This window comes from Alosa sapidissima, chromosome 23 (assembly GCF_018492685.1).
Source record: "Alosa sapidissima isolate fAloSap1 chromosome 23, fAloSap1.pri, whole genome shotgun sequence".
NCBI classification, from domain to species: Eukaryota; Metazoa; Chordata; class Actinopteri; order Clupeiformes; family Clupeidae; genus Alosa; species Alosa sapidissima.
The window spans coordinates 29195675-29208174 of NC_055979.1; the positions used below are offsets into that span (position 1 = coordinate 29195675).

At 48.2% G+C, this 12500-nt stretch overlaps 1 protein-coding gene across 1 annotated transcript in view; it reads right to left on the reverse strand.

Annotated features, from left to right (window-relative positions):
- sbf1 (SET binding factor 1) overlaps positions 1–12500 on the reverse strand; it is an 86582-nt gene that overhangs the window by 25369 nt on the left and 48713 nt on the right. The window contains exons 13-22 of the mRNA XM_042081723.1: positions 10886–10984; positions 10569–10782; positions 8506–8618; positions 7948–8097; positions 6832–6900; positions 6235–6390; positions 5597–5856; positions 4792–4964; positions 2474–2640; positions 1196–2432 (exon numbers count right to left, since the gene is read on the reverse strand). Of these exons, the coding sequence (XP_041937657.1) occupies positions 1196–2432; positions 2474–2640; positions 4792–4964; positions 5597–5856; positions 6235–6390; positions 6832–6900; positions 7948–8097; positions 8506–8618; positions 10569–10782; positions 10886–10984 (2638 nt within the window). The remainder of the gene's footprint in view (positions 1–1195; positions 2433–2473; positions 2641–4791; positions 4965–5596; positions 5857–6234; positions 6391–6831; positions 6901–7947; positions 8098–8505; positions 8619–10568; positions 10783–10885; positions 10985–12500) is intronic.

The window sequence follows — 12500 nt, forward strand, 5'->3', positions numbered from 1 at the left end:
GATGCCAGGCTGTTTACAAACGCCGCGCCGCCGGAACGTTCTATCCCACAGGGCCGGACCCTCTACGGGCCATTCTGGAACGTTCCGGGCTGGGAATAGGTACAGTTGTGGAATTTAATTTGATTTTCATTTCATTTGGAATTTATTTGTGTGTGTGTGTGTGTGTGTGTGTGTGTGTGTGTGTGTGTGTGTGTGTGTGTGTGACGTAAACGCTGAGAAGTATTGAGTAAATAGAAGCTGATGAAAATGCAGGACTGGGCAGCGGAGGCTATTCTAGAACATCGCCCAGTCAGGCTGGCTCTGAGAAACACAGGAATGGCAAACTCACACACACACACAGTTTGGGGCTGCTTTCATAACCTCGGCAAGGTTACACAAGGGTGACTGTCACTTATGAAATTACTAGGTCAGGCAAGTCAGGTGACAGCCAGGTGTCACACACACACACACACACACACACACACACACACAAACAGTGAGGGTAGGGGGTACAATTCAGGCACAGCTGTCAGTGTGAGTGTTCATATGTGCGTGTGTGTGTGTGTGTGCGCGCATGTGTGTGTATGCGAGCGTGCATACAGTATATGTGTGTGTGTGTGTGTGTGTGTGCAAGCGTGCATGTGTGTGTGTGAGCGTGCATATGTTTGTGTATGTGTGTGTGTGAGTGTGCATGTGTGTGTGTGCGAGCGTGCATATTTGTGTGTGTGTGTGCGAGCATGCATATGTGTGTGTGTGTGTGTAAGCATGTGTGTGTGTGTGTGTGTGTAAGCATGTGTGTGTGTGTGTGTGTGTGTGTGTGCGAGCGTGCATATGTGCGTGTGTGTGTGTGTGTAAGCATGTGTGTGTGTGTGTGTTTGTGTGTGTGTGTGTGTGTGAGCGTGCATATGTGTGTGTGCGAGCGTGCATATGTTTGTGTGTGTGAGCGTGCATGTGTGTGTGTGTGTGTGTGTGTGTGAGCGTGCATGTGTGTGTGTGTGTGTGTGCGAGCGTGCATATGTGTGTGTGTGTGTGTGTGTTTGTGTGTGTGTGTGAGCGTGCATGTGTGTTTGTGTGTGTGTGTGAGCGTGCATGTGTGTGTGTGTGTGTGTGCCACAGCCACACACACCCCTCAAGTCATTAAAAATGCGCTTCACCTCCCCTACACTGTGACTCCTCCCCCTCTCACTCCACTCCACCCTTCAGCAGGAAGGCACACGGGGCGGGCCGCATACATTTCCCAGCATGCTCTTGGGGCCGTGCAGGGAGAGGGGTGGGGGCACATGCAGACCTACCTGCAGTGGCAGGGTGAGGTGGGGGCTACAGAGTGTGGGGGGGATCAGTGGCTGGAGGAGGAGCAGGAGGAGGAGCAGGAGGAGGAGCAGGAGGTGGTCATGGGAGGTGCAGGTGCAGTAGGTGGCAGGGCAGGAGCAGATGGGGCAGATGGGGCAGATGGGGCAGATGGGGCAGATGGCGGGGCAGATGGGGCAGATGGGGCAGATGGCGGGGCAGATGGGGCAGATGGGGCAGATGGGGCAGGAGCAGATGGGGCAGATGGGGCAGATGGGGCAGATGGCGGTGCAGATGGGGCAGATGGGGCAGATGGCGGGGCAGATGGGGCAGATGGGGCAGGAGCAGATGGGGCAGATGGGGCAGATGGCGGTGCAGATGGGGCAGATGGGGCAGATGGCGGGGCAGATGGGGCAGATGGGGCAGGAGCAGATGGGGCAGATGGCGGGGCAGATGGGGCAGATGGGGCAGATGGGGCAGATGGCGGGGCAGATGGGGCAGATGGGGCAGGAGCAGATGGGGCAGATGGCGGGGCAGATGGGGCAGATGGGGCAGATGGCGGGGCAGATGGGGCAGATGGGGGGGCAGATGGGGCAGATGGGGCAGATGGCGGGGCAGATGGGGCAGATGGGGGGGCAGATGGCGGGGCAGATGGGGCAGATGGCGGGGCAGTAGGAGGCGGGGCAGATGGGGCAGATGGGGCAGATGGCGGGGCAGATGGGGCAGATGGGGCAGGAGCAGATGGGGCAGATGGGGCAGATGGGGCAGATGGCGGGGCAGATGGGGCAGATGGGGCAGATGGGGCAGATGGCGGGGCAGTAGGAGGCGGGGCAGATGGGGCAGATGGGGCAGATGGGGCAGATGGGGCAGTAGGAGGCGGGGCAGATGGGGCAGATGGGGCAGTAGGAGGCGGGGCAGATGGGGCAGATGGGGCAGATGGGGCAGATGGGGCAGTAGGAGGCGGTGCAGATGGGGCAGATGGGGCAGATGGGGCAGATGGGGCAGATGGGGGGGCAGATGGGGCAGATGGGGCAGATGGGGCAGATGGGGCAGATGGCGGGGCAGGCGGGGCAGATGGGGCAGATGGGGCAGATGGGGCAGATGGGGCAGGCGGGGCAGATGGGGCAGATGGGGCAGATGGGGCAGATGGCGGGGCAGTAGGAGGCGGGGCAGGCGGGGCAGATGGGGCAGATGGGGCAGATGGGGCAGATGGGGCAGATGGGGCAGATGGGGCAGATGGCGGGGCAGTAGGAGGCGGTGCAGGCAGCGGCAGCGGCAGGTAAAAGCGTGAGTTGGATACCTTTTGGATGGGCGGCAGCCGTTTACTCTCCCGGTGCACAGCGTCCAGCGTCTCGATGTGCATCTGGACAATATCTGTGGGGGCCACACACACACGCACACACACGCACGCACACACACACACACACACACACACACACGCACACACACACACACACACACACACACACGCACACACACACACACACACACACACACACACACACACACACACACACGCACAAATCCATCAGTACAGCGATAGCCTGAGATCCCAAAAGTACAGAACTCCACTTATGCTTGACCCATTTTCTGTAAAATACCTTGCAGCTCTAGTAGCTGATTATAAAACAGTTAGTCATTAACAGCCTGAGAGCAAATGACCAGTCGATGACCTGAGATTCCCACACCCACACCCACACACACACACACACCCAGATCTAGGGCGTAAGAAGGTCATGAGTTTATGTGAGGATTAGTGCATCAGCAATAGTGTGTGTGTGTGCTGCATCAGTTACAGTGCATACCTGGAATCATGGTGTGTGTGTGTGTGTGTGTGTGTAGGGGTGTGTGTGGGTGTGAGTGGGTGTGGGGGTGTGTGTGTGGGGGGTGTGTGTGTGTGGGGGTGTGTGTGTGTGTGGGTGTGGGTGTGTGTGGGTGTGTAGTTCCAGTGCATACCTGGAATAATGGTGTGTGTGTGTGTGTGTGTGTGTGTGTGTGTGTGTGTGTGTGTGTGTGTGTGTGTGTGTGGGGTAGTGTTAATTTTGTCACCTATTTTTAATTTAGTCTTAGTCTTAGTCTTGTGACGAAATGTCCTTTTTAGTCTTTGTCATATTTAGTCATTCAAATATCATTTTTGTTAGTCAAGTTTTAGTCGACTAAAAGTCTCGTCATTTTAGTCTAGTTTTAGTCATAAGAAAACTAAAGGTATCTTAGTCTTAGTCAGTTTTAGTCAACACATTTTAGTCTTTTTTTATAACAAATTATTTCTGATTACCATTTGAGTCAAATAGTGTTTCACACATCTCAATTTTCCAACAATACTGTGTGTCCACAGGGCTACTCGTCTGTTATAATTACTCATTCTGATTTTTTGTCAGTCAGTATGTTTACATGCACAGGTAAGTCGAGCTACAGTTATAGCTCGGCTGGGATTTGACCATAGACAGTAAAAGATTTGACTGGACCACTGTCATATTCGTAGACCAGTGTTTCTCAAAGTGTGGTCCGGGAATCACTGGTGGTCCGCAAGCTATCTCAAGTGGTCCGTGAGCAGACGTGGTAAAATATAATATAGATGAGTTGTTTGCAATATTGTAACTTGTATGTTAAAACAGTTCTGCAACACTGTCTATGTAAGATATGCCAGTTTAAATCATACAGTATGAATCCACACAATAAGCAAAGTGCAAAGACAATAAGCAAGGTGGTTCAGTGAGTAGGCCTATAGTGTAGACTAATTATAGGCTACTGTTGAAGTAGGTCTAATCTTTTTTTTTTTTTTTAGCTAGGGTTAGTTAAGTGGTCCTGAAACTGAAAAAGTTTGAGAAACACTGTGATAGGCTAAAGTATTAATGTTTTACTCCGCCTCGCTAGATGGCGATATGCGCCCAAACACAACACATTCCCCAAACAGACTCTCCATCTTAGCCATAGCTAACTTGCTAGCGAACTTTGCATCATCAGTCTAACTAGTTCAATAGTTGACATTACATGCTGAACATTTTCGTATGGACATTCTGGGGGATGTTAATTTGTATGAGAGAAGCTTCAACTTCTGGGTATGTAGCATTGTGGCATAAAGCTTAGGTAGTTAGCTTGCTAACTCTGGCAGAAATCTCCAGTGTTCTTGTTCCATGTAGTTTCGTGTTGCAGCAACAGCACATAGACTAGCCTACAGGAAAGCTGTTGCGTATATGAACTCATTCAGAATATTTTGAAAACATAACAGCTAGATATTCTGTCTTCTCATTTTGTAGACGAAAATTAAGAGAGATTTTATCTTAGTTCTTATTTCATGCAAAACATTTTAGTCTCGTCTTTTTTCGTCAACAATAATGCATCTTAAGATAGTCTTAGTCAGTGTTTCAGGACATTACTGCCGTCTCGTCATCGTCTCGTCTTAGTCATGAAAAAAAGGTTGTTGACGAACATATTTCCTCTCGTCTCGTCTGACGAAATTAACACTAGTGTGGGGGTGTGTGTGGGTGTGGGTGTGTGTGTGGTGTGTGTGTAAGTCCACCATACCTGGAATCATGGTGTGCAGTGCCTTCAGGTGCTCGTTGGTGACGCCGCTCTCGTTACACACTTTGTCCACGAAGCGGTTGATGAAGCGCACCACCGAGTTGGCAACGTCCGACGTCTCCGCGTCCTCAAAACCACTCTCCGTGTCATAACTCTCAGCCATGCTGCCCGCGATGCTGCATACGTGCACACGCACACGCACACACACACACAGACACACACACACACAGACACACAGACACGCACACGCACGAAATGATATTCAAACAACCTCTTCAAAAAAGCATGGGAGTCAAGAGTGCATAGCCTACTGTGTTCTCTGTGTGTGTGTATTGTGTGAGCATGTGTGTGTGTGTGTGTAGTGTGTGAGCATGTGTGTGTGTGTCTGTGTATTGTGTGAGCATGTGTGTGTGTGTGTGTGTGTGTGTGTGTGTGTGTGTGTGTGTGTGTGTGTGTGTGTGTGTGTGTGTGTGTGTCTGTGTAGTGTGTGAGCATGTGTGTGTGTGTGTGTCTGTGTATTGTGTGAGCATGTGTGTGTGTGTGTGTGTGTGTGTGTGTGTGTGTGTGTGTGTGTGTGTGTTTGTGTGTTTGTGTGTGTGTGAGCGTGTGTGTGTGAGCGTGTGTGTGTGTGTGTGTATTGTGTATTGTGTATTGTGTGTGTGCGTGTGTGTGTGCGTACCTGTTGGTGAGGTAGCTGTTGCTAACGCTCTCTCCGTCCCCCAGGCCGGTGTTGCGGAGCAGTGTGTGTGTGTGTGTGTGTGTGTGTGTGTGTGTGTGTGTGTGTGTGTGTGTGTGTGTGTGTGCGTACCTGTTGGTGAGGTAGCTGTTGCTAACGCTCTCTCCGTCCCCCAGGCCGGTGTTGCGGAGCAGCCGGTTCTTGCTGGTGTCGAGGGGCAGCAGCAGGTAGCTCATGCGGTTGGCGTAGTGGATGGCCTGGCTGAACACGGTGCTCTCCTCTTTCTGCACACGCTCCTGCTGCTGCTCCTTGCTCAGCGTGGGCCACAGCCGGCTCTGCTCCGACGCCAGCTCCAGAGCGCTCTGCTCCGCCGACGACACACCCTCCGCCTCCTGATGGGGTCACAGAGAGGACACAAGGTCACGGGAGGTCAAGGTCATGAGGCGAGCTCATCAGGACATTTTCTCAGGGCAGAATGTTCTCTGGTTGTTCATCTTTTCATCTTTTTCACAGATCAAGGGACCACAAGGGATCATGGGAGCTAAATAGACAAACTACTGTTGACAAACTACTGCTCAGAAATGCACCTGCCCTTTATGTTTACATCTGTATAAACAATCATAATTGACAGGACTGTGTGTGTGTGTGTGTGTGTGTGTGTGTGTGTGTGTGTGTGTATGAGTGTGTGTGTGTGTGCCGTACCGTGCGTGCGTGCGTGCATGTGTGTGTGAGTGTGTGTGTACCGTGCGTGCGTGTGTGTGTGTGTGTACCGTGCTGGGTGCGTCCGAGTCCGTCTCCAGATAGAGCGCTCTGATGTGTTTCTGCACGTCGCTGTAGAACATGGCCTCCCAGAACTGCATGTTGGTCCACACCATGTGCTCCTGCACACAGCTGTACGCAAACTGAGTAATGCCCCCACCCAGTTTCTGTAGGGACACACACACACACACACACACACACACACACACACACACACATAAATAAATACACAGTTTCTATAGGGAAACACACACACACAAATATAAATAAAGTTAGCTGAAGACCATATCCTCAATTTTCCTCTTACTTCTTCTCATAGAGAGGCGCCCACAAACACACACACACACACGCACACACACGCACACACACGCACACACACGCACACACACGCACACAAACATACACACACAGATTTAGTTTCTTCATTACATACATGTCATTGTAATGTATTGGCAAGGGATCTCGTTCCACACTCACATGAACACTCTTCCAGTAAACATCCTCCCCCATACATTCAGATTAACACACAAGCACGCGCCCACACACACACACACACACACACACACACACACACACACACACACACAGACACACTGTATGATACTCACTCGACAGAAGGCAGTGACGAGAGGCAGCAAGGCAGCTGCAATTCCATGCTCATCCATATGGGAGCAGTCCTACAGAGGAAACACACATTTACACACACATTTACACACACACACACACACAAATATACCTACACACACACACACACAGTTCACTCTCACATACCCACAAAAAACACAAATACACACAACTGATCAAATCCAGTCCCTCACAAGCATTCAGGCTTTTGTGTGTGTGTGGGGGGGTGTGTGTGTCCGTCCATTAAATATAAAAACATCCTTTAAAAGTTAATAATTCCTCAAAATACTTAATAAGCTTACAGTGCTTATTTTGATAGATTTGTTTACTGTACGTGTTCAAGGACATGTTGATGCAGTATATATTTATGTGTCTATGTGTATGTGTTGTGTTGATGCAGTATATATTTATGTGTTGTGTTGATGCAGTATATTTATGTGTCTATGAGTTGTGTTGATGCAGTATATATTTATGTGTCTATGTGTATGTGTTGTGTTATGAGTTGTGTTGTGTTGAAGCAGTATATATTTATGTGTCTATGCGATGTGTTGATGCAGTATATATTTATGTGTCTATGTGTTGTGTTGATGCAGTATGTGTCTATGTGTATGTGTTGTGTTGATGAGTATATATTTATGTGTCTATGTGTCTATGTGTATATTTATGAGTTGTGTTGTGTTGATGCAGTATATATTTATGTGTCTATGCGATGTGTTGATGCAGTATGTATTTATGTGTCTATGTGTTGTGTTGATGCAGTATGTGTCTATGTGTATGTGTTGTGTTGATGCAGTATATATTTATGTGTCTATGTGTATGTGTTGTGTTGATGCAGTATATATTTATGTGTCTATGTGTATGTGTTGTGTTGATGCAGCATATATTTATGTGTCTATGCGTTGTGTTGACTGTGTATGTGTGTGTAAGCTCATAGGAGTTTGAGACAGTACGTATGCACATATTTATGTACCCAGGTCATAATGACTACATTTATTGGTATAGTGTGTGTGTGTGTGTGTTTGAACATCATTGTGTATGTATATAGAATATGAGAGAATGTGTGTGTGTGTGTGTGTGTGTGTGTGTGTGTGTGTGTTGACCTGTAAAGTGCAGTTCATCATGCGAACGACGTAGTCGAACTGCTGGTCATCCAGCACGGCTCGGTTCTGCAGGACGTGCTGATTGAGCTCCTGCGTGAGACACACGCGTGCTGCTCGACCCTTCAGCGCACGCAACACCGCTGGCATCAGCTGCACACACACACACGCACACGCACACATACGCACGCGCACGCACACGCACACATACGCACACACACGCACACGCACACACACGCACACATACGCACGCACACGCACACGCACACACACGCACACGCACACGCACACGCACGCACGCACACGCACATGCACGCACGCACACACAAAGAAAGACAGTGTTCTCAGTGACCTCAAACAATATCAGTTCAGTTGTGTTTATAATGATCATTCATTCAACAAATGTTTCTTTCTCTGTGTATTGTGTGGCTAATGGTCTATATACTTTAATAAGTCTGTGTATAGGCATGTGTGTGTGTGTGTGTGTGTGTGTGTGTGTGTGTGTGTGTGTGTGTGTGTGTGTGTGTGTGTGGTTGTATGTTACAATAGGTGTGTGTTCACCTTCTTAGCTTCCAGCATCTTGTTGTCAAAGATGTAGTTGATGCAGTTCCGTACGACCTCTAACCGGCGCGCACTATTGGCCAGCACATTCCCATTGCGGTCCACAAAGTCCACTGCACACACAACCAGACAAAACACACACTCATCAACACCACAGACACACAACCAGACAAAACACACACTCATCAACACCACAGAGTCTACTGCACACACAACCAGACAAAACACACACTCATCAACACCACAGAGTCCACTGCACAGACAACCAGACAAAACACACACTCATCAACACCACAGAGTCTACTGCACACACAACCAGACAAAACACACACTCATCAACACCACAGACACACAACCAGACAAAACACACACTCATCAACACCACAGAGTCCACTGCACACACAACCAGACATTCCCATTACACTACAAAACACACACTCATCAATACCACAACCAGACATTCCCCATTACACTTCAAAACACAAACTCATCAACACCACAGTTTATCAACAATCAATTTCAAACTGTAAATCACATTCTACTATATGCAAAAGTAGACAGTCAGCACAGATATGAATAAACATTAATATACTTCATATATTGAATATACTTTATATTATATATGAATAACCTTTAATATACTTCATATATTAAATATACTTTAGGGGGCGTTCACAGTGACATGTGATTTTCTCCTCCAGAGCGCGGGGACGCCAAAGCAGTGAGTGTTAAAAGCATGTGAGGTAGAACCTGATTGTGTACATGTTGTTGCTATGATACACAATATTTAGCTAAATCACTACCTTCATGACTTACCCTACTGGTCAAATGTTTGGGGTCACTTCCACAAAACCACAGAATACCAGTTGAGATCATTTGCATTGGTTTTTTTTTTTAATCAGGGCAGCAGTTTTCAGATTACATAATTGCAAAAGGGTTCTCCAATGTTTGCTCAGTTAGCCTTTTAAAATGATATCAGTTTAGTAAACAGAATGTGCCATTGCAACATTGGATGCTGATAATGGTTGCTGATAATGGGCAATCTAGATAGATGCATTAAAGATTTCTTTCTACAACAGTCGAGAACCCTTTTGCAATTATGTAAGCACATAAATGTAATCTGAAAACTGCCGACCTGGTCAAAAAAACAATGCAACTGATCTCAGCTGGTATTCTGTCTATAATGAATGTTAGACATTTCTAAGTGACCCCAAACTTTTCAACGGCCGTGTAGCTAAGGAGGGCAGCTAAGTACGACCCATTGTTGAAAAAACACTTGAATTATTTTTAAGTTTGAGCAGCTTGTGTTTTCAGAAGCCTCACTTTTTTTTGTGCTTGCGCCCTGCTTTTATAAATGCGAGGCATGTTGGAACGGTCAGTCGCACCATTCCATGTTGGAACCAGAGCCTTTATATCTATATAGACCCTTTCAACAATAAAAACAAAAACAATGCTTGAACGTTCTATTTGGTTCCCAATCTACTTCCTCTGCATTAAGATAACATATGGAATGTTAAAAAGGAAGTCTTGTGGGGCCAACTATGATGCTGATAATGGAACTCTCTTGAAAGGGTCTATATCTTTACATGGCTCTGGTTGGAATGGTCAGTCGCACCATTCCATGTTGGAACGGTCAGTCGCACCATTGCATGTTGGAACCAGAGCCTTTATATCTAACTATGCCAACTAGCCAACTATGATGCTGATAATGGAACTCTCTTGAAAGGGTCCATAAGCAGATTAAACACTGCTCATCATCATGCTCACCCTCCCTCTCTCTCTCTCAATCTCTCTTTACATGGCTACACGGTACCTTTATATGGCTCTGGTTGGAATGGTCAGTCGCACCATTCCATGTTGGAACGGTCAGTCGCACCATTCCATGTTGGAACGGTCAGTCGCACCATTCCATGGGGAAACAATTGTATTTGAGTGCCTGGAGGTGAAAACCACCAACTCCAGCCACAGGACCAACTCCAACTACATTTTTAGAGTAACAATAACAAATAACCCCTAATAAACTCAATCTCCCATCAGCCCCTTCTCCCTCCCCCCACACCCACCCAGTGGTGGACCGGAGGGCACCATGGCCTTGAGTTCAGGCCGGACGACAGGCGGGGCGCTCTTGAGCTTGGCGTTGGCGTGGTCGATGAACAGCTGCACGGTCACCTCGTCCAGATGGGGGAAGCAGCAAGAGGGGGCGGTGAAGGGCCGAGACTGCGTCACGTCGGCCGGACGCTGCACCTTGTGCATGGCCACAGCAGGGTACGGGTTCTCCTGGGGGGGGGGGAAGAAGGGTCAGTCATTATATCTACCCGTGTGTGTGTGTGTGTGTGTGTGTGTGTGTGTGTGCAGCAGGTTTATGGTCGTCTGGACGTACGTTTTTAAACAGCTGTTGGGCGAGCTCCCTGGCGTGGCTCAGCACTTTGCGTGGCATGGTCTCTTCCTGACGAATCCGCGTCACCTCATTGGCTACCAGCTGCCATGGAGACAGACGTGTCAGAAGAGGATGACCACACAAAACACAGGACGGAGAGAGAGGAGAGATGGAGAGATGGACAGAGAGAGAGGAGAGATGGACAGAGAGAGAGGAGAGATGGACAGAGAGAGAGGAGAGATGGACAGAGAGAGAGGAGAGATGGACAGAGGAGAGATGGACAGAGAGAAAGAGGAGAGATGGACAGAGAGAGAGGAGAGATGGAGAGAGAGAGAGAGGAGAGATGGACAGAGGAGAGATGGAGAGAGAGAGAGAGGAGAGATGGAGAGAGAGAGGAGAGATGGAGAGATGGACAGAGAGAGAGGAGAGATGGACAGAGAGAGAGGAGAGATGGAGAGAGAGAGAGAGGAGAGATGGACAGAGGAGAGATGGAGAGAGAGAGAGAGGAGAGATGGACAGAGGAGAGATGGAGAGAGAGAGAGAGGAGAGATGGACAGAGAGAGAGGAGAGATGGAGAGAGAGAGAGAGGAGAGATGGACAGAGAGAAAGAGGAGAGATGGACAGAGAGAAAGAGGAGAGATGGACAGAGGAGAGATGGAGAGAGAGAGAGAGGAGAGATGGAGAGATGGAGAGAGAGAGGAGAGATGGAGAGAGAGAGGAGAGATGGAGAGAGAGAGGAGAGATGGAGAGAGAGAGAGAGGAGAGGGTAGAGGGCAGAAGATGAAGGGTGGGAGGGCAAAGGAGGAGAGAAGAGGTGGAATAAGGGGCGGAGAAAAGAAAAAAAGAAAGGATGCTATTTCTCCTCCAAACAACATGCCGCACTGCAAGAAATAAAGCCTTGCTTGGCTTATACTGGCGTTGTGTTAGTGTGTGTGTGTGTGTGTTATACTAGCGTTGTGTTAGTGTGTGTGTGTTAGACTGGCATTGTGTTAGTGTGTGTGTGTTATACTAGCGTTGTGTTAGTGTGTGTGTGTTAGACTGGCGTTGTGTTAGTGTGTGTGTGTGTGTGTGTTATACTAGCGTTGTGTTAGTGTGTGTGTGTGTTATACTAGCGTTGTGTTAGTGTGTGTGTGTGTGTGTTATACTAGCGTTGTGTTAGTGTGTGTGTGTTATACTAGCGTTGTGTTAGTGTGTGTGTGTTAGACTGGCGTTGTGGTAGTGTGTGTGTGTTATACTAGCGTTGTGTTAGTGTGTGTGTGTGTGTGTGTGTTATACTAGCGTTGTGTTAGTGTGTGTGTGTGTTATACTAGCGTTGTGTTAGTGTGTGTGTGTGTGTGTGTTATACTAGCGTTGTGTTAGTGTGTGTGTGTTATACTAGCGTTGTGTTAGTGTGTGTGTGTTAGACTGGCATTGTGTTAGTGTGTGTGTGTTATACTAGCGTTGTGTTAGTGTGTGTGTGTGTGTTATACTAGCATTGTGTTAGTGTGTGTGTGTGTGTTATACTAGCGTTGTGTTAGTGTGTGTGTGTTATACTAGCGTTGTGTTAGTGTGTGTGTGTTAGACTGGCATTGTGTTAGTGTGTGTGTGTTATACTAGCGTTGTGTTAGTGTGTGTGTGT